Source organism: Fusarium falciforme, chromosome 7 (genome assembly GCF_026873545.1).
Source record: "Fusarium falciforme chromosome 7, complete sequence".
NCBI classification, from domain to species: domain Eukaryota; kingdom Fungi; phylum Ascomycota; class Sordariomycetes; order Hypocreales; family Nectriaceae; genus Fusarium; species Fusarium falciforme.
The window spans coordinates 1,469,636-1,490,111 of NC_070550.1; the positions used below are offsets into that span (position 1 = coordinate 1,469,636).

A 20,476-nucleotide genomic window follows, 5' to 3' on the forward strand; every position below is an offset into this window, starting at 1 on the left:
GTGCGTTGCTTACAGAGCTAACTTTGTTGCTAGCATTGGACTCTAGTCTCCCCCGCGGAAAGCCGGGTATGGCAGATGGGACCAGGCGCGGAAAGCCGGGTAGACTAATTGTTGAATACGCGGAAAGACGGGGCGCTCGGCTTCTAGTCATGACTCGCTCGGTCTTCTCCGGTCTTGCCTCTGGTTTTTGACTTAGGCTCTATGGTCTACAACACCTAGTGCACGAAAGATGTGTGATTTGACCCTGATCATCAAGGTCGGGGTGGTTGATCGGCAGTTTGGAGAAGCTTAATCTCGAGCTTGAATCATTTACCCCAGCTTTCACGTCACAGCGCAACACCATCATGTACTAAGATGCGGGCAAGTTTTCAAGAAGAGTAATATTAGAAGTTCAAGGTTTTAATTGTCTCACCACCACAACCGGGTCCCTGAGTTCAAGCTGAAGCACTTTGCTGGCTCCGTCATATGCACTTGCTACTGTGGACTTGGCTATGTCACTATTTTGAAGTAGTTTACAGGGTAAAGGTCAGTTCCAGTCCAAGCTTAGTCTCCTGACGTCCATCTGGATACGTCACATGGATAGGAACTCCATCAACAGGAGCCCCCGTCTCAAGACGCAACGACACCGACGCCTTGTCCCAACCTTCGGACCGTTTCCAAGCAACGTGCGCCGTCCCAGGCGCCAACTTGCCACCCAGCGGGACCTTGGCTCTGAATGAGGGGAAGAGCCCCGTCCTCGGCCGAAACGACACCGAGCTCCAACCCGGCTCGGCTGGTCGGATGCCTGCAACTTCAGCCATGAGTTCGTACAGAGGTACACAGCTCCACGCGTGACAGTCGGATCGCAGCGTCACCTCATCTTCGCACCATGTCGTCAAGTTGAGGGATAGTTGGTTCAGCCATGGCTGCCACATGTCGTGAAAGACGTCGTCGTACAACGTAGAACCTGCCGTTGAGAGAGAACGGAGAAGGTAGAACGACATGGCTTGTGACGGTTTTGTAAACTCGGTGGCAGGTATTGGGGCCTGCAAGTCCTCTTCCTCAGAGGACATGGACTGTGCCATTGGCAGAGACTGCCTCAGCAACTTGCGTGCATAGTCTCCTGTCGCGGCTCCGCACAAAACGGCCCATATCTGGTTGTGTTGACTAAAGTCTCGGGTGATATCAGCCGAAGAGGCGAGCCCATCGGTGAATACCTCGCCGAGCCGACAATGTTGCCTGAGGGCCCCGACGATGGTATCCGCCCGAGCCTCGAGTTCCCCTGCAAGGCCTTGTCTCCCGATGGCTTTGACTACGGGCACCAGTCTTTGCATGGTATGGGCATAGAGCGAGTTTGTGAATGTTTGGTACCCAGTTCGTGCGGCTGCTGGCGGAATACCCATCGGCTTCCACTCGGGTGTCCAGTCCACAAAGTCCCAGAATGGAGTCTCTGAAGATACGAGGCCCAGGGCAGGCTCGATGCGCCCCGCAAAGGATTCGAGGATCCCATCACAAACAGGAATCAGGCGGCGGGTGAATTCAATGTCCCCAAAGTGTTCAAAGTGATCCACCAGGGTAAGAATCCAGAAAAGCGAGAAGTGTGGAATTATCTGGAGCTGGGAGGCCGGGCTACGGCTTGCCAGCAAGCCCAGATGAGAGCGGTATGAGCTGTGTAGCTGAAGAATGGCCTGGCGAGCCATGCGATCGTCCCCAGAAACATAGTATGTGAAGAGACACGAGCTTCGTACGTCCATGGCATACTGCAACTGCTCATAGAAGGGACAATCTTCGTAGCAATCGTGCATGCAGTTGGTGAGCGTGCGCACGCTGGTGGACCAAAGCTGCTCATAAGCTGTGCCAGGGATTTCGATCTCTCCCGTGACATCCAGTGGATAATGCGTCCTGTTGACGTGCATTCCGGTCATGGTGAGGTCGCTTTCAGGGTTGACTTGTATATCCAGGGCCAGGATCCGGAAAGTTCGAAAGTGAAACGGTCGGAAATTCTCTTTAGTCTTCGGGCTCATGGTATACTGAAGGCTCTGAGCTGATGTGCAGCCTTGCCCACCCGCAAAGACGTACCGATCCTGTGGCCCGTAGAGTTTCTTGGCCGTGTCAAGGCGGTCGCCTTTGCGACGGATGTAGGGTACCATCTCCGGTTCATCCTCATAGCACTCAGCATAGGTGATTCGAAGCTCACTGCCGGATGACGTGGGACGTTCAAAGCAAAACTCGAGATACGTCGTCAGGTGGTGATCCGCCTCGAGCTCAATGTGATGCGTTGTGCCTGCCGGTAGACGGAGAGGTGGAACGCCAGCATGGGGATTCAAGAGAAGCTCCTCCCATTCCTGCTGAGATAGCGAACTTCGTAGGTTGTGCACCTTCTTGAAGCCTGTCGGAGTGATACGTGGCAAGGGAATCATCCGGGGATGCAGCATCCAAGGAGGACCGAGACCATGAGACTTGGGGAGATCGAGAACCTGGGCCGCTACCCAATCAAGATCATGCCTAGGAATGGTCGCAGCATCTTCGTAAACATGTAGAAAGTCGTCTTCCTTCTGGTCGATACGAAGCTTCCGAGAAGCGTCAATGGCGACAAGCCATGTATCATCCGTGTCAAGTTGAATCTCATCGCCGTCTGCTTCACCCGCTCTTCGCACCAACAGCCCAGGAAATGGCATCCTGGGGAAGCTTGTACCGTAGGGAGTACCGTGGTACAGACGGAGCACCTGAACGGAGAGGATATTGACGCCCGATTTTAGGTATGGACCAATGTCAAGTTCGTCATAGAACCACATGTGTTCGTCTCCCTTGACAGGGCCGAAGATGGTGATACGTCCGTTGATGTAGAGCTGATACTTTGTGTCTGCTGTGATCTGGACAATGACAGGCTCGCTAGGGACGCGGTCGAGTGTGAGTTCTTTGCGAAAATGAACAAAGCCTCCTGCTGAGTCTTTTGCGCTGTCGACCCATTGCGGGTGCCATATCCATTTTGAGTCGATGGGTGGTTTATCCATGTTCTTCGTCGTGAAAGATTGTTGGAGAGAGACAGCGGTGGGCTTTGGCGGGGGACTGCCCTGTATTTATAAATTAGCACTTGGTGCGGGGTCTGCTTGTAGGCGTACCTGGGCTGACATTCCCATCATCGAATATCGTATCAATCGAGTGGGCATTGGCTTTATTTAGTATAGAATGGATGAAGGCGATAGTGATTGTAAGGCCCTTCACGAATAATACGTATTTGAGTATAAAAGTCGACCATACACTTTGTCACAACCCAAGATTGGCCTGCTGTGGCCAGTGGAAAGACCCCCAGTGTCCTTGCTGCTCGACAAGAAGACAGCTACTCATAGCATGGGCACTAATATCTTCTTCAAAGAATGCTTGTAGACTGCGTTTTACATAAATATAACACATGATGCATAATTACAAGGCAGATGACATGAAAGCTTCAAGAAGCTCAAGGCGGACCTTTGCATCCCTGGCTTCATCCTTCCAGAATCGCAAAAGATCCATCACCTTGTTAATTGAAGCTTTCCATCCAAGAGGCAGCAGACTATGAAGCCCTGCTCGACCGGCAGCCACCAAAACAAAGGCACTACGCGTGCAGGAACGTAACATCAGCCAAGTCCCGTGGTGGCGACGACGAAACCCTGGTTCGTTGTCCTTGATGCGCTGGACATTTACTTCCAGCCCCTTGCGAGCTAGCCTGGTGGCTTCGGCATCATCGTGCAACCTTCCATGGACTGCATCGACTACCAGTGGCCAGTATATCATCTCGTAGCAGTCTATAAGATGGCCACTTAAAATGAAGCGCAGACGTGCGCTTTGTGTATCGTGATCGATCGGTTGGTCAAGCTTCAAGCTCGCAGGCAACGAGTCGACCCTAAAACAACTCGTTAGCCAAAAGTAACTTTGGGAAGGCCAAGAAACTTGCCAACTTTGCGCTTGCTGTTCAAACTCGACGATACTCGAGACCTTTTCGGCAAGACTGGCTTCTCTTGAAGCTACGTTTGTCGAATGGGCCAAGATGCGGTTGCTAAGACGACGCAGCGCAATCTCGGCCAAGTAAAAGTACCAGCCTGCCTCGCCCTCTGACTGGAGACCTCTTGGGGGCGATGGGAAGAATTGAGGATAGCGCAGGTTCCAAGCACTATTTTCAGTTATGCTCATCTCCAGTCGGAGTTCGCTATGGCACGGAACATTCGTGTCAGCCAACTGATTGAGCCGCTAACAGACAACTTGACTTACAGCTCTGACTTAAAGGCCGTCCAGTAGATGCTATCGTGCAGTTCGGATGCCTTGTCCTGCGCGACGCCAGATGAAGACACGAATCCTTGGCAACAGGCAAGAGCCTGAAGAAACATCCTCCATGCCTCAAACGGTCTCATTGTGGTCATTAGGTAGACACCCGAGAGAAAGAATATTTGAGCCTCTACTGGCCCGCTGCGGCACAGAAGCTGTCCCATTCGCCTCTGGGCTGCGACGAAGAAGGATTCTGCTTGTTGGAATTGTTTCGAGGTTCGCGACGTCATGGACGTTGTCACCGAGTCATTGTGGTCGCAGTCGATCGTTCCAAGGGCAAAGACCAATAGCTAGCCATTCAAGACGTCAGCATGTCTGTTGTTTTGGAAATTTATCGCAGAACGCACCGAAATGCAGGCCGGGGCGTCCCAGCCGAGGCCATTATACAAGGACGTTCGGATATCCTCTTGCAGGTGTGTAAGCTCGATTACCGGATTGTAGATGTGAAAGTTGTCGATAAAGTTTTGCAACAACTGGCTTGTAGCATCCTCGTCAAAGTCCGGAGCCTGCAAGAGGCGATTCCAACCGACATCAGTCTCTGCAGAGCCAGCTTGGAGGATGTTGGCGAGCGAGAGAGGCTGAGTGTCGACGAAAGAACGTAGTATTGGCCACTCAAGAACGGCCTCGACATTGATAAAAGGTTCTTGGCATGGTAGGGAGTCTCTCTGGGAGAAGCCTTCCTGGGGCCGAAACGCTTTGCCCAAAGATGGATGGTCAACGTCCTGAGGGGTCGTGGTCTCGGGGATAGCGACGCGAACGAGACCCTCTAACTCATCAAGGCGCTGCAGGATCGCTAAGCTCGCAGGGTCAAAACTATACAGGGTGAAATTGTTAGACGCGGGCCACTGCTGGGCTGATCTCGAAGCAGATCGTTCTCGGGATGCCGGGCATACCTTGACTTGTCGCCCTCTTGATACACGCATTGGACGCCTAGCTTGGAGCATGAAGTGCATGATGGCTGCTCATTGTCACACTTGACACGCCGCCTCCGACAGGTCCCACAAGCCTGAGCAGCGCGCTTGCGAGGATACGTGGGACGACTGGCGTCTGGTGGAGGTCGCTTGGATGACCCTGTTGACATTGCAATGGCGAAAACAGTGGAGATGAAGGGGCGCGGAGAGCAGGAAGTGAGAGAGAGCTGAAGGCTGAATAAGACAGCGGAAAGACGGATGAGGACGGCCAAGGGCGCTGAAGTGAGGTCCGCGGAAAGCCGGGAAAGAACACACTGGAAAAGTGGGACAGGTTTTTCGGAGAGGGACCGAGTTATACTCTATTTGCGCTAGCCCGAGAGGCTATTGAGACTGTACCAAGAGAACGTCACGTCATCAACTCTGCACCAACCTGGTACAGCACTGTAATAGGGGACTTGGCTTCATTTAGTCAGCAGTCAAGATGAGGTGACTTATATCCCGTCAAGGGAGGTACTGGTTATTCCCATTCAGACGACCAAGTGCCATTCCCACCACGCAATCAGAAGACGGTCGTGGTATTCCCCCCAACATCTTCATCATGGGAGACATTTCTAGCTTCTTATCAGAGGATAAGTCGTTGTTCGACGTTGAACAAGTCTTGAAGGAGTTGACAACGCTTGAAAAGATTGATCTCCTAGCAGGTAAGTACAGTCTTAACAACTACCAATCTTCCATTTGCTCATACTGGTCTCCCTCCAGGTGTCGACTTCTGGCACACCAAGGCGGTCCCTCGACTCAATGTTCCCTCGATTCGAATGTCAGATGGCCCCAATGGGGTCCGAGGTACCAGGTTCTTCAACGGTGTGCCCGCAGCCTGCTTCCCATGCGGTACTGGCCTTGCAGCGACTTGGAATACAGGCCTTCTTCGCGAAGCTGGGCACCTAATGGGCACAGAGGCGAGGGCAAAAGGCGCCCACGTGCTGTTAGGTCCCACGGTCAATATGCAGCGGAGTCCTCTTGGCGGGCGAGCTTTCGAATCCTTCTCCGAGGACCCTGTCCTGTCCGGAGACTGCGCGTCAGCCATTATAAACGGCATACAGAGTACTGGAGTTGTGGCATCGATCAAGCACTTTGTGGCTAACGACCAGGAACATGAACGTATGGCTGTCGACTCGCTTGTTACGGAACGGGCTTTGCGAGAGATCTATGCTCTTCCCTTTCAGATCGCCGTGAGGGACTCGAATCCTGGGTCGTTTATGACATCTTATAATAAGGTCAATGGTGTGCACGTGAGTGAGAACCTGAACATGATCGAGAAGATTGTCCGAAAAGAATGGGGATGGCAGGGCCTGGTGACGAGCGATTGGTGAGTTACGAAGCAGCAGCAAAGGCAGTGGTTCATCATCCACCAGAACTGCTCTACAATGTTGGAGGTGAGCTGACACTGGAAAGGTACGGGACATACTCAACAGTTGAATCCCTCGAGGCCGGACTGGACATTGAAATGCCGGGCCCGACCCGTTGGCGCGGACAGATGCTCCTCCACGCACTCATGTCCAGGAAGATTGACATGGAGGTCATAAACGAGCGAGTTAGGCAGGTCCTGAAGCTTGTACACCGAGCCGTGCAGACAGGTATTCCTGAAAATGCACCTGAGCAGGGTCGGGACACCCCAGAAACGGCGTCCCTTTTGAGAACGATTGCGAGCGAAGCTATCGTCCTTCTGAAGAATGAGAATAACGCACTTCCTTTCAAGAAGGATAAAAAGGTGAGACAAAGATGAGCTGTACCAAAACATTGCAGGTATTGACACATATTTCCCAGGTCGTTGTCATTGGCCCTAATGCCAGGACAGCTGTCTACTGCGGCGGCGGATCAGCTACTCTACGTCCATACTATGCCGTCCTCCCCTTCGAGGGCATTGCTAAAAAGGCCGAAAATCTCTCGTATTCGATCGGTTGTTACTCCCACAAGATGTTGCCACTTCTCGGGTCACAACTTCGAACCGACGATGGTCGAAGCGGCGTCACCTTTAAAGCCTTCACTTCCCCCGACACAGTCAAAGATCGAGTCCCCGTTGATACTTTACATCTGGATACCACGGACATGTACTTCGCCGACTACTATCACCCTGAAATTACCGAGAACCTCTGGTGGGGAGAGATTGAGGCTCTTTTCGAGGCTGAGGAGACTGGTGACTTCATGTTTGGGCTCACTGTATTCGGAACGGCTAGGCTCTATGTCGACGATGAGCTTGTGGTCGATAATGAGACCACGCAACGCCCCGGAGGAACCTTCTTCAATGTTGGCACTGTTGAGGAGACCGGGGTGAGACACCTAACCGCTGGGCAAACATACAGGATCAGAGTTGTTTTTGCCAGCGGTGCCGCGTCAAAACTTGGTGATGCCGAGGGTGTTGTTTCTTATGGCAGCGGCGGCCTAAGAATCGGAGGGGCCAGAGTGATTGATCCGGAAGACGAGATTGCCAAGGCTGTGGAGTTGGCCAAGACGGCTGATCAGGTCGTCTTGTTTGTTGGCCTCAACTCTGACTTTGAGCAAGAGGGCCATGACCGTCCTCACATGGACCTCCCCGGACGGACTGATGAGCTTGTGTCGGCGGTGGCAGCGGTCAATCCGAAGACAGTCGTGGTTGTTCAGTCCGGATCACCTGTTACCATGCCTTGGGCTGACTCGGTTGCCGCGGTAGTACAAGCGTGGTACGGCGGTAACGAGACCGGAAATGCCATTGCGGATATTCTATTCGGCGACGTCAACCCCTCAGGGAAGCTGCCCCTGTCCTTCCCCATTCATGTCGAGGACAACCCGGCTTTCTTGAACTATCGCTCGGAGCATGGTCGGGTTCTTTACGGAGAGGATATTTACGTCGGTTACCGATTCTACGAGACAACCAAGCGACCTGCTCTGTGGTCATTTGGTTCTGGACTATCATACACTACTTTCGACCTGCTGGATCTTTCCATTCAGAAAGATCAAAGGGATGGGCGCGAGATTCTCCTTGTTGACGTTGGTGTCAAGAACACTGGCCCCGTTGATGGTGCCCAAGTGGTCCAGGTATACGTTGCCGCCCGGTCCTCGTCAGTCAAGCGTCCGATGAAAGAGCTCAAGGGGTTCTCAAAGGTCTTTGTCAAAGCTGGTGAAACAGCCGTTGCCAAGATTTCTATCGAGAGGAAATATGCCGCGAGCATCTGGGACGAGACGAGGCATCAATGGGTGGAGGAGGCGGGGACATATGATGTCCTAGTGGGAGATTCCAGCTCAAACATTCAGCTGAAGGGCCATTTTGAGGTTTCGGATACAACCTGGTGGTCTGGCCTGTAAGGTAGATGCTACTTGGAGGAAGAGATAAATCAAGGTCGGATACCAGTCATGAAGAAGTCTTTTTTTTCTGGTAGTACTTGGCCAATGACCCCTGAAGTACTACATGGTCCGGGGTATCGGAGCATTCTCCTTCAATCCCCTCACGTAACATTGAGTTGTCAGAACCAACATGTCTTCAACCAACAGACCAGGGGTTATCCACCAACCACAAATGCCTGAGCCCCCAGTCTTCCAGCATATGCGCCGCCCGCCCACGTCAACCCCGCTCGTTTTCAGTGCGCAAAGTGGCGTGATTTCAAGGTTGTCGAAGCGGACGCACATGTTATTACTGGTCCTCGGCGATTAGGTGCTGCTATAAGAGTAGACGTTGACTATCGTCCGTGATGAGTTTTGCATCTACTTCTCCCCCTCTTTTTGCACGCTGCTACCCACGAAAACATGGCTCAAGAAGAAACCACCGCTCCGGAATCGCCGGCTCAGGCCCAACCCCAGCCACCCTCGACGCAGGCTGACCCGCAGCTGCCGGACCTTGCAGGACAGGAGCCTCTACAGGTCGGAAACGTGAGTGGCTCTTTAAATTAGAGTTTCATGATCCCGACCGCCGACACTGACGCGTTATTTCTAGGACGTTGAAGATGACGGATACGCTGCCTCGTGAGTCTGGCCTTGAAAGACTTGAGTGATGGATGAGTGTATAACCAATTTCCAAGTGAAGCATCAGCTAGCGTTCTCTCTTCGCTCAACTCGAGTGTTTTCCACTACAAGTAGGTCTCAAAGTCCGACCGAGTTTTTTAAATGGTGGTTAGTGACTTTTATAGGTACGAGGTTTGTGTCAGATAACAGAGCATGACGCTGCCAGCACTCTTACACGAAGCATAGAACGGCCGTCGTTATCATGCGTTCCGGGAGGGTGCATATCTAGTGGTAGGCCGCCGCCAATGCCTCCATGCATTCCTGAATTCTCATTCCGTTGCTAATCTGAGTTGGTACAAACTTATAGCCCAATGACGATGAAGAGCAGGACCGCATGGACTTGGGACACCACATTTATAGTCTGCTCCTTGGAGGAGAACTTTATCGCGCCCCTATCGGAAAAAACCCGCAGCGTGTCCTTGACCTGGGCACCGGCACTGGCATCTGGGCCATGGACTTTGCAGAGTTGGGCCCCTTTAAACGTCCCTTCAAGGTGAAATAGCTACTGATACTTGTCGAATAGCCAGCATCCTTCCGCAGAGGTCGTCGGCACCGACTTGAGCCCCATCCAGCCCAGGTGGTATGGCGTTCCTGGGTCCTGTCACTTGGTTCAAGGCTGACTAGAACAGGACACCGCCCAACTGTACGTTCGAGGTCGATGATTTAGAGCAGGATTGGGTCTATCACAACAAGTTTGACTATATCCACGCCCGCGAGCTGGGAGGGTGCGTCGCCGATGATGGCAAGCTTTTCCGTCAAGCCTTTGAGCATCTTGCCCCCGGTGGCTACTTTGAGATGCAAGCTGTTTATCCTCGCTTCCTATCCGATGATGACACGGCCAAGCTGGCAAAGGACGCCCAGTTTTGGATGAAGAACATCTGCGAGGGCGCCGTCAAGTTTGGTAAGCCCCTCGACTCAGCGCCAGGGTGGCTGGAGAAGATGAAGGCCGCTGGATTCGTCGATGTCAAGCAGGAGATTCGCAAGGTTAGTCCCATAATCTACACACACAAACAGCGTCTATGCTAAAACCTGGATACTTAATAACAATGCTTAGTTTCCCATGGGCGGTTGGGCGAAAGATACGAAACTCAAGGAGATTGGCAGGCATGCACTCATCCAGGAGCAGCAGGTAATTGACTCGTATACGCCTGGCATTTTTTCCCGCGTGCTTGGATGGGACGAGAAAGAGATCCAGGTCCTGATCGCAAAGGTGAAGAATGACCTCAAGAATCCTGCCATCCACCTATATGTACCTTGTTATCTCATCTGGGGTAAGAAGCCGGAGGCATGAGTGCCGTACTTCTTGTCATTGGTAACGTCTCTGAAAGAGGCCTCTGCCACAATAACGAAAGACATAGTTATCAATGTATGGCGACATTAACACCCAATCCCCAAAAATATAAACATTACGGAGTAGACTCTCGTTGTCCACCTGACACTGTTTTCCCCATCCTCAAGTACGCGGCCTTGCGTTTGTCACTTTCACCCCCAGCGACGTGCTTAGTCTCAGAGCCCATATGACATATAGGCAGGTTGAAAAAAGATCAGAGAAGAAACTAAATCAATACAAAAAGGTCATAGAAGTTACCCGCATCATGGTCATTTGCCGGTTCGAGGCGGTCCAAATACCAATGAAGATCAGAGGCGTTATCTGCTCCCCACCAACAGTTAAAGTATCCAACCCTTTCATATATTCCACTACTTCGGTCGGCCACGCTTAATCTGTGAAGCGTAAATCCGCCGTCTGCGACCATTTTGTTTTCGAGTACTAGCAGTAGACAGATAAGTTGCTGACCCGTGAGTTGGCTAATATCCTCGTCAAACTTCATATTAATAGGTGGCAACTGCCACGGAGTTGGATTATGTGTAAAACTAGCAGGTTTAAGGGTTGGTTGATTGTGCGACTTGAGTAACGCCGTTTCCAGAGCTCTGGTCAAAACATGACTTTTTAGACGGAGGAAGTTTCACCCACTTCATCCACTTCCCTGCTACATAGCTGACGGTAATGCAATCTACTGATGTTGTGATTTTCTGGCATGGTAACTATCTTGAACTTCCCATAACAATATGACCTAATGGCGTTCGTTGTAGTCGCTGTGCTTTCTAATGCCTTGAAGTATAGTAGGGAGGAAAGATAGCTATTTATCCCTCGGCATCCGGCTGATCCGGGAGCCCATGGACCGGCGATGCCGGTGGAAGCTGACGATCTAGGTTGTTGAGATTGATCTAGGTTTGAAACCTCTATCTAGGTTTGATCGGAACTATGGTACGGATCCGGACCTATGCAGAGCTGAGTTTTCCTATCAGACCTATTCGTCTGACATTAAGGAAGATTCAAGAATAAGTCATCAAAAAGCCTGTTTCCCTCAGACTGGTAGCTTGAGACATAATTGTCTCCCCAAGGCTGCATCCACGTGTCTGCAAGTTCGTCAGTAAATATTCTCTGGTTTCATGTCATGTAAACCTACCGTATGTCGTAGCTGGCTTCGACTGGCAAAGCCAAATGATAGTATTGTTCAGGCCATCCCTCATGCCGTTGCTGGGAAACTCTGAGAGCACGGCAGAATACTCTTCCGTGGTGATGCCGAGGAAGGGCCCCTGGAAATCGGACAAAATTCCGTTGCCTGTAGTTACAACCTCGAGTTCTTTGTAGTTGAAGATACTAGGTTGGGTATGAAGAGCAATAGCGTCCCAAACAAGCTGTACTCTTCGCTCATCCCACTTTTTACCATGTATGTTATTCTGGATAAATTCTCTGGCGGCAATTGCACCATCCACCTCGAATCTCTTATCATGGCTTACAAATGGCGAGCCGGGAGTTTGGTCCCAACCCAAGTCGTGAAGAAGAGCAGCCACAGCATGCACCTCCAAGTCCACAGTGTTGCGAAGGGTCTCGTTGTGTTCGATGACAATGGCGCCAAATAGCCAGCTCCGCATGATATGCCTGTAGGTAAAGTCACTGCTGTGTTTGAGGGCGTAGTCATGGGCGGCGCGCACGATTGGAGTGTCGACAACTTTGACACCAGCAATCGTTCGTCGAGGCACAGTATGACGGTAGGCAAGGCCGTTTTTTGCGGTAGGTGAAGCCTGAGCTGGCCCAAACGACAGAGCCAGCAGAAGCAAGAGAAGTTTTGCAATTTTAGGGTACACCATTGTGAAAAGAAATTTGGGAGTTGGACAATATCTTCAAAGAGGTGGAAGTAGGACACTGGATTATTTTGGACAGACTCCTGAGTACTGACCAGAACAGAAATCCAACTTATATCTCGCAATTGCTGACTTGTGAAGCACCGGGGTGGCACTCATTTCATGGGTAAGCATCCCGCTTTCTCAGCCATTCAGCCGAAAATAATGATTTCATCTTATTCAGTAATCATTAATGCAGGATCAACGGGACAGAATTCTTCCATATGGACTTAAATCCGGAAGGTAGTCGGATATAAAGACACTTGGTCCACGTTGCTTACCAACACGAGACGGAAAAAAGGCATCGAAAGGTGTACCTTGATGTGGAGAAAAGGAAGAGTTATTTCACAATTGCATAATCTATTGGACTGGAATTTCCGTACCTTTCCTTCCACAATTTTATTTGTCATATTTGTAGCTATATCACTTGACTACTTATTGTCTTTTGTCGTCGGATCCGAACAGCGACGGTCAATCGGCAAATTACTTCGAACTTTTCACCCCGCATCCATACAAGATCCGACACCTATCGGATATACTTGGCAGCGGTGTGCTATTGACCATTCTCATTCGGCACTAACTAGTAATCCGAGGATGAGCTTGATAGCCGTTTACTAGGCAAGTTCATTGTAATGCCCGGGCGTTAACGGATATATCCTAAGTTATTCCTCGCATCCCACTGGGGAGGAGGGAATACAATGGTTTTGTAAGCCTCGGAAAATATGTAAGCAGCCAAGCCCAAGCAAGGTTGTAGCCTTGTACCGACGTCCCCAGCGGACATGGTTCTTTCTGAGTCTGCTCCACAAGACCATTGTTGACTCTTGAGTTTCTTCTGTAGAAGCTAGTATTGGCTGGAAGGTTAACTGATTGTTGTAGCTAGACGAACTTGTTTTTCATTCGAATTTGGTTGAACTTCTCCTACGGTGTTGTTTATACAGTTCTCTCGAGGCGGACAATCATGGTCCAAATGCGTAACTCGCCCCCTCAGGTAAATGATATGCTAGAGAGTAAAAATCTCGATAATACACCCCGTGGACACTCGAGGATATAATAGTAAGAACTCGAGATACACGCACTGTCATCCATGTATACTGCATAACCAAAGTCCTAGATCGTGCGCCACCATCCTTAAATTCCCAAATAGCTATAGGGCCCTCGTGCAATTTGCCGCAACTTATAAATCACTACATGGTTGTATCTCAGTGAGAATCGTCCGTGGATGTCATTCTCGCCTGTTTCATCGCCACTCCTCTCGTTTGATATCGAGTGGACATGTGGTTGAGTTTCCATCGCATAACTCCTCGGGGGCCGCAGGCTCCCTTACTTCCCCGGCAAACCAAGCCTCTTGACGCAGGCTGACATTGATCTGTGCAGCAGTCGTGGTGCAACGGGTCGCAGACAGCCTCTTCAGCAAATCGACACGTCTCGGGGTCGCAGCAGGAGTCTTCGACAGATTCACAGCTAGATGTGCCGCCGCAATCGCAGTCCTCGCCTTCTTTCAGGATCCCATTCCCACATTCTGCTGTGCTATTCGAGGTGGTCGGAACATCCTCCTCACTTAGGAGACAGTCGGTGTCAACGGACCCTTGACCCACCTTGGAGCAGATCTGTGTTATCGTGCAGGGCGAGAAAGCCTTCATGTCCGACTTGGGTGATGGGTTCATCAGATATTGGGCTCCGGCATCACACATCTTGCTGCTGAGCTGACAGCATGACTCGTCGTCGTAACATCCATCCGCCTTGCACATGGTGTTAGTACAATCATGTACAGCACCGAAGCTGTGAGAAATCTCGTGGGCTATGACTTTCCACTCGTATTGTGTTCGAACGACAATGTTAGTCGCAGCCATAATCATCCCGTCTTCGTTCTTAGAGTAGCGAAGCTCGCAGACCTGGCCTTGCCACGTCATCCCCACAGTCGATTCACTATTGCAAGCTGCCAGAAGAGTCCAAACGGCAGGTCTTATATCGCCGATGCCATGGTTGAATCTTGCTCTCCATTTGGAGAACAGACTTGGACGATCAGCAACATTCTCTTTCGAAGTACAGCCCAGATTCCAGAGGGAAGAGTCAGGAGCTTCGACGGGGCAGTGTCGGTTGCTGATTGTGAGGTTAACGACTCTGAGAGCGATATTTAAGGTGTCCTCGTATACTTGGGATAATGTGTTGATCTGATTCAGGATGTTGGACTGGACATCAGCCAGGCTGTCGAACTCAGCTGTGTAGGAACAGTCAGTAGCGATGCCAAGCATGGCAACTTTCGTTTGCTTTGGGCAGCCCTCTGTTTCCTCCGCCTCGTTGACAGCGTCCCGTGGATCATAGTCTTGTGTATGTCGATGTCAACTCGATAGAAGCTGCCCTTCACCCGAATGCCCGAACCCCAAGTCGCCACTAATAGAGCACGATACTCCTCGTCCAATCAGTTTACCGCTGGTGGTATGTACAGGACTGTCGAAGCTTTTTCGTACAACCAAGCGAGCTCTCTTTTGATCTATGATGCCTCGTCTTGTAAGATGAGCAGGGTCTACCTCAATGTGATATATGTCCCCATCGACCTGGAAAGCGCCCTGGAAAATGTCGCGGTTCGTATCAGGCTGCATGACCCTTGCCCATGCAGTTCTTCTCCAGCCTGGAGGTCCATTCTCTGAAATATGTGCTGATCCTTTGAAAGCTCGATTGCCATGCTCTGGCCTAGAAACTCGCGCTTCTCCCCTCGGGTTGAGAATAGTGACGGAAGTGAGCAAGGCCGATAGTTCATCGTTGGGCATCAAGACGAGTCGGATACTATGTTTAGTGTCTTTTAATTCCAACTCAAGTCTCATACCCAGCGAGATTTGTGCATTCTATGCACCCTGGATAACCTCATGGCTTTCGATCCGGGTGTAGTCCTGCGATAACCTGAATTGTCCAACGAAATTAATTCACAATAGTATCCGACTGTCGCCACCCGCAACCACGGCCCTCCATTATGGCTATCCCAGTCATAAGCTACGCCACGGTTACTGTTTACAAATAATCTTCGGGCTCATTTCCCAAAGTAGTCTAGAGAGCCGTAGTTGGTATTGCCTGGCTTAAACTTATTATTAAGAGCTAAGCTATGTTTGTAAATGATATAACGTTATTATCAGATCCCGGGGTACACTTAAAGCCCGGTGGTTTATCAGCAGTTAATATATAACTTTCCAAAGCTAGACCCTCTCTTTAACTTAGATCTCTATTGTTCTCCAACCTACCTCTACTTCGTAAACACATTCCGGTTACCATGAAGGAAGCTATAGTTGCTCCCAACACTACAGTCAAAGTCATCGACTCACCCATCCCAGAGCCTGGGCCAAGCGAGATCCTAATCAAGGTAGTCGTTTCTGGTATGATGAACCCATGCTCCTATCTACTTTTCTTCCTCATCTGTGGCGTTATTCCTAACTTTTACGCAAGGCACAAATCCCAAAGATTGGAAAGTACCATTTTGGAGCAATACATCTTCCAACTCTGGTGATGACATAGCGGGCATCGTCGCTTCTCTTGGACCCGGTGTGCGCGGGTTCCATAAGGGTGACCGCGTTGCTGCAATGCACGTCGGACTTGCAAGCTTCGGATCGTTCGCTGAATACGCGATCGCCCCTGAGCACACTGTATTCCCTATTCCTGAGTCTATCAAGTTCGAGGAGGCAGCCACAGTTCCGTTTGCGGCTTACACGGCTGCAGTCGCCTTGACTCGCACCCTCGAGTTCCCGTCTCCTTGGGACCGACCAGCAACTTCCAGCAGACCTCTGATCATTTATGGCGCAAGCACTGCTGTAGGTGCATTTGCAATCAAGCTGGCCCGGGCAGCAGGTGTTCATCCCATCATTGCCGTCGGTAGCCAAAACAGCAAGTCCGTTGTTCCTCTTTTGAACGAAGGAAACAAGTTCGTAGACTATACCACCTACAAGACGGATGAAGAACTCGCAGAGGCCATCAACAGAGCTGCTTCGGAGGCTGGCGTTTCGGCCGGACAGATACACGACGTTTTTGACACCGTTTCCACTGAGAGAACCATTGCCTTGCTTGGTAAAGTCGTCGAAACAGCTGTGGGTCGAGAGCCAAAGCTGGCTCTTGTCCTCCCTTCCGCCGACTCAGTCAGCGTCGATTCGAGGGTGCAAGTGTTGCCAATAAACGTTGGCATTGTACATGGAGCCAGCGAAAATGATCAGTTGTTTGGTTTAGTATGGGGACAGGCTTTCGCGCGGGGTCTCGCAGAAGGCTGGTTGACACCGCACCCCTATGAGCTCGTTCAGGGTGGACTTGGTGGACTTGAAGGAGCATTGAAGGATTTAAAAGAAGGCCGGGTGCGAGGGAAGAAGATGGTGATTAGGATCTTGGAAACTAAAGATATCGTCTGATTAGAGGAGATTGTATAGTAATCTCTTTGTTGAAGGACGTGTGAGTTAAACCGAAACTCTAATAGCAGCTCGCCTCTGATACCTCTGAGAAGGCAGTGACGCCTCTACGTCTACGTTCCAATTACTTTTGCTCAGGAGCGTCACCACTGTGATACCCTGCTCCCATGGGGTCAATCTGACTTCATAGTAGCAGGTACTGTTCTAGTACTCCACATTTGAGCTTTTCTACACTTCTTGAGTTAATAGGTGGAAAGTTTGCACCTCGAAAGTTGGTTTAGTAGGGCTGGGCCAAGGGGAAGCTAAGTAAGGATAAATGTACCTTCAGACTCCGACGACTTGATCCCCTGAGTTGACGTTTAATGACTGCAAAATGCCAAACGGTGGCTGCTTATAAAGATCTACCTCTATGACCCAAATGACCCATAATTATGGCGAGGTATACAATCAAGTTTATTAGGCTTGATATGGGATTATTTCAATGAGATATCCGTCCGGATCTTCTACAAACGGCACTGCTACGGCAGCCGTCCATAACGACCGGTCCAACCCCTTGTCCGGGGTCTCGCAACCCAGAAACGTAGCCGCCACCTCTGAACCCTGAGCCACTCCAGCTTCCTTGAGTACTTTGACGTTCTTGCTTCTGATATATTCCATAGCTATCTTCATATCTGGAACGCCAAACGCCAGCTTGACGATACGGGAGTCGGGATAGTCGTTCGATCTAGCAATCGTAGTGTTTGAGTTCTAATGATACGGTGAGTCATTAGCATTGCCGATCGCAGAAACACACTTTCCAAGGGTAACCTTGCTTTTGCACAGACGAGTTCAAGTACGCCTTCCCGGGCGAACAGAGGAGTTTCAGGAGCCACCGAATCTGGATACCCAACGAAGGCAATTGTAACAGTGTCCAAGGGCATTCGACCTAACTCCTTCATGCCGAATATTCCTGAATAGAAGGCGATCGACCGGTCAATATCTGCAACTCTGAGACCGACATGCGTCAGCCTAAATCCCTTTGTTGGGCCCTCAGATGTCATCGTTGCAAAATTGGTGGGTTTTGGAATAAGATAATGATACAGTCATGTCGACTGATGTATGAATCCAAGTCATAGCCTTAGCCCTCTTATTCGGTTCATTTATAGAGGGAGGTCTGGAAAGTTCTGACTCAAGGAAGAGTACGGTCTTCGGAGGCCCGCGGAAGGCGCGGCGATAATTTATAAGCCCCATCACCAACAACTCTCGCATCATAACGTTATTCGGCTGCAATCTATTTATGGTCTAGTGAGGGTCTAACAAAAACGCCTTCATTGGATGTCGGGGTATATAGAAAGCCCGGTGGTATGCCGGCGGATACGATAACGTTAGAAACCTAGGCCAGCTTCTGGCAAATCAAGCTGTGACCCCTATCTTGGACATACTGGTATTGTCATTAAGGAGACTATATTTGGTTCTCTGGTAGTTCTATCTCTGAACATGACGCATCTTTAGCTCTGGTTGTTGCTTGACGAAGTTGGAGGCCCAGCGCTTGCGGATGGGCGACGCATCGCGGTCAGCGAGCAGTTTATTGGCTATATCTTCTACGTCGCGAAGGCGGGGAGGAAATTATCGTGAATCCAGGTCAATAACGTATTGAACAATCGTCTCTTCCTCTAGATTGGTTAGTTTCCGAGATTTCGGAGTGTAGTCGCATCGCGCGGGGATGTGGTCGCGTCGACGACGTGGGGTAGTATTTGAGACTATATATCGTAGCAGCGCGATCGATCGTTAGTTGCGGGTCATTTTGAAGTGCTTGAAGAACAAGAACGACGTTGGCTTCTTTTTCTGACTGTGACATGTTGGTGTGGACGGGCATTGTGAGTTGAAGTAAGGAAAAGAGAATTCAGATGGAAGTTGACCGCTCGCTTATTATATACGTTATCTAATTCTAAGCTGCATGCTATCTTCATTGCACTTTGGCACCTTACGAATAACCCATAGCGATCCGACAAAGCCAAGGATAGAAATAAGTAAGATGCTAGCAAAGAATATAACAAAGCCATACTGTCCAAGGACCTTGAGTAGTGTGCCACTGATAGGAATGCAAATCAGAGTTCTATACCAAAATATCAGCATACATTTAACAGATTTCTAGAGAAGGTACTTTAACAGAGTTGAAAACAAAGAAAATTGACAAACTTACACAGCGGAAACTGGAAGAAAGCAGGTGCCATAGAATTGGCCAAAATGACATCCATTGCACAACTGCCCAATGCAAAGGGGCTCAAGGCTAAGAACGCCTCCGCTGGCCAGCCCAAAGACTGCGGCAAATAAATAAAGAAGTGCGGTATGGAAGCCAGACGTGAGCCAGAACGCTAGAATCGACACTTCCCCGACTGTGAGAGCGGATATGATAGCGTTGAAGGGACCGATACGGTCTGCAAGGATACCTGCCAAACAGCGTCCTACTCCAGAGCAACTGTGTCATCTCGTTAGTCATCATTTTATCATTAAGGAGGTAAAACACACGCATTTAGTGTTGCAATCAGCTGGTAGCTGGTCGTATCGCCAAGTTCCAGCCTCTTCGCGAAGGCTGGCAGCAACCCAAGTGCTCCAAAGAGGACAAAATCAAAAGCTAGACTGGTAAGTATATGAGATTCGTCAGGTGGGGAAAGACCTGCCTGTAATGCCGACAGTGACCAGAAGGAATGCGATATTAAAGAATTCCTTGATGGGCGCCCTTTTCGTACGCCGTACCCGGGGGCGTGATCGGACGCATAGGACTCCGGTAGTGGCCAGAACGGAGAGAAAGATGCCGAGGGCTCGAATGCTCCAGGCCCATCCGATTCTTTGAAACAAAGGCCTCAAGGTAAGAGGAAACATGACACCTCCTAAGCTCCCGCCTAGCATCACAATGCCTGTTGCTAGCCCTCTTTTTTCCTCAAACCAATGGCTGAGAACGCTAATAGCAACCGTACTTGTTACACCACACCCAGTACCGGCAACGATGCCGTATGTGACCATGAAATGCCAGAACTTGGTGCTTTCTGCCATGGCGAAGATTCCTGCCAGGTAGAATGCACTACCACCAAGCATCAAGAGGGTCGAACCGTACCTATCAAATGCAATACCGACCGGGTACCCCAAAGCCAGAGATAAGAAGAGATGAACTCCAGTGATCCAAGCCGTTGAACTTTGGGGCGATTGCGCCAACTGATTCGAGGACCAAAATGATAGAAAAACGCCGTTTGACGCCAGTAAACCATAAGTGGCCCAGATAGTTGCCAGAGACCCAACCACAACAAGCCAATGCCTAATGTGACTGCTTTTGGGTTGTGTTCTTGGCTGTTGAGACTCGCCCGGAGGGCAATGGTCTGGCGCGGTAGCAGATGGTGCTGCACTTGGTTTCATCGCAACGTGGCACATTGCGAATTTGATAAAGATGAAAATAGTACGTTACTAGTCAGGAGTTGAATCCTTATCGCATCAAGCTATTTAATGTTTGCAAAGTTGGTCGTGGATCACATCATTATGTGACGTGAACCCAGAATGATATCCAAAAGTGAGCGCCTGCGCCCTTTTTCCTGCCAATGCTCCATAGTTTCGGTAAAAGTTAGGGGCAGTTTCGAGCAGAAGCATACCCCGAGGGTCTTGATTTGTCATTTCACGTTATGTTATCCTTGTTCATTCCGCTGTTGCCCCTTGAAC

At 50.3% G+C, this 20,476-nt stretch overlaps 7 protein-coding genes and 2 pseudogenes across 9 annotated transcripts, besides 2 other annotated features; 3 read left to right on the forward strand and 6 right to left on the reverse strand.

Moving 5' to 3' along the window:
• Positions 1–512: 512 nt before the first annotated feature.
• NCS54_00906900 (Bac-rhamnosid6H domain-containing protein) lies at positions 513–2,993 on the reverse strand (the record flags this gene model as incomplete). The annotated part of the gene is made up of 1 exon (XM_053154427.1): positions 513–2,993. The coding sequence occupies one exon, from the start codon at positions 2,991–2,993 to the stop codon at positions 513–515; it is 2,481 nt and encodes an 826-aa protein (XP_053010402.1).
• Positions 2,994–3,402: 409 nt separating this feature from the next.
• Positions 3,403–5,419, reverse strand: NCS54_00907000 (annotated as a pseudogene). The gene is made up of 5 exons: positions 5,175–5,419; positions 4,629–5,094; positions 4,228–4,571; positions 3,910–4,165; positions 3,403–3,862 (listed from the first exon to the last, which is right to left on the reverse strand).
• Positions 3,403–5,419: a sequence feature.
• A 371-nt stretch (positions 5,420–5,790) lies between these two features.
• On the forward strand, positions 5,791–8,531 carry NCS54_00907100 (Beta-glucosidase; the record flags this gene model as incomplete). The annotated part of the gene is made up of 4 exons (XM_053154428.1): positions 5,791–5,893; positions 5,952–6,558; positions 6,645–6,960; positions 7,017–8,531. 4 exons carry the CDS (start codon positions 5,791–5,793, stop codon positions 8,529–8,531), a joined length of 2,541 nt encoding a protein of 846 aa, XP_053010403.1.
• A 420-nt stretch (positions 8,532–8,951) lies between these two features.
• NCS54_00907200 (Hypothetical protein) lies at positions 8,952–10,515 on the forward strand (the record flags this gene model as incomplete). The annotated part of the gene is made up of 9 exons (XM_053154429.1): positions 8,952–9,092; positions 9,157–9,185; positions 9,242–9,295; positions 9,350–9,356; positions 9,411–9,455; positions 9,532–9,689; positions 9,748–9,804; positions 9,854–10,208; positions 10,279–10,515. The coding sequence occupies exons 1-9, from the start codon at positions 8,970–8,972 to the stop codon at positions 10,513–10,515; spliced, it is 1,065 nt and encodes a 354-aa protein (XP_053010404.1). The 5' UTR covers positions 8,952–8,969.
• A 1,032-nt stretch (positions 10,516–11,547) lies between these two features.
• Positions 11,548–12,377, reverse strand: NCS54_00907300 (HD domain-containing protein; the record flags this gene model as incomplete). Its single annotated transcript, XM_053154430.1, has 2 exons — positions 11,548–11,642; positions 11,693–12,377. 2 exons carry the CDS (start codon positions 12,375–12,377, stop codon positions 11,548–11,550), a joined length of 780 nt encoding a protein of 259 aa, XP_053010405.1.
• A 1,232-nt stretch (positions 12,378–13,609) lies between these two features.
• Positions 13,610–14,662, reverse strand: NCS54_00907400 (Hypothetical protein; the record flags this gene model as incomplete). Its single annotated transcript, XM_053154431.1, has 1 exon — positions 13,610–14,662. One exon carries the CDS (start codon positions 14,660–14,662, stop codon positions 13,610–13,612), a length of 1,053 nt encoding a protein of 350 aa, XP_053010406.1.
• Positions 14,663–15,672: 1,010 nt separating this feature from the next.
• Positions 15,673–16,792, forward strand: NCS54_00907500 (Putative quinone oxidoreductase; the record flags this gene model as incomplete). The annotated part of the gene is made up of 2 exons (XM_053154432.1): positions 15,673–15,775; positions 15,846–16,792. 2 exons carry the CDS (start codon positions 15,673–15,675, stop codon positions 16,790–16,792), a joined length of 1,050 nt encoding a protein of 349 aa, XP_053010407.1.
• A 453-nt stretch (positions 16,793–17,245) lies between these two features.
• NCS54_00907600 (Hypothetical protein) lies at positions 17,246–17,829 on the reverse strand (the record flags this gene model as incomplete). The annotated part of the gene is made up of 2 exons (XM_053154433.1): positions 17,246–17,536; positions 17,581–17,829. The coding sequence occupies 2 exons, from the start codon at positions 17,827–17,829 to the stop codon at positions 17,246–17,248; spliced, it is 540 nt and encodes a 179-aa protein (XP_053010408.1).
• Positions 17,830–18,973: 1,144 nt separating this feature from the next.
• Positions 18,974–19,822, reverse strand: NCS54_00907700 (annotated as a pseudogene). The gene is made up of 3 exons: positions 19,747–19,822; positions 19,298–19,403; positions 18,974–19,247 (listed from the first exon to the last, which is right to left on the reverse strand).
• Positions 18,974–19,822: a sequence feature.
• Positions 19,823–20,476: the final 654 nt, after the last annotated feature.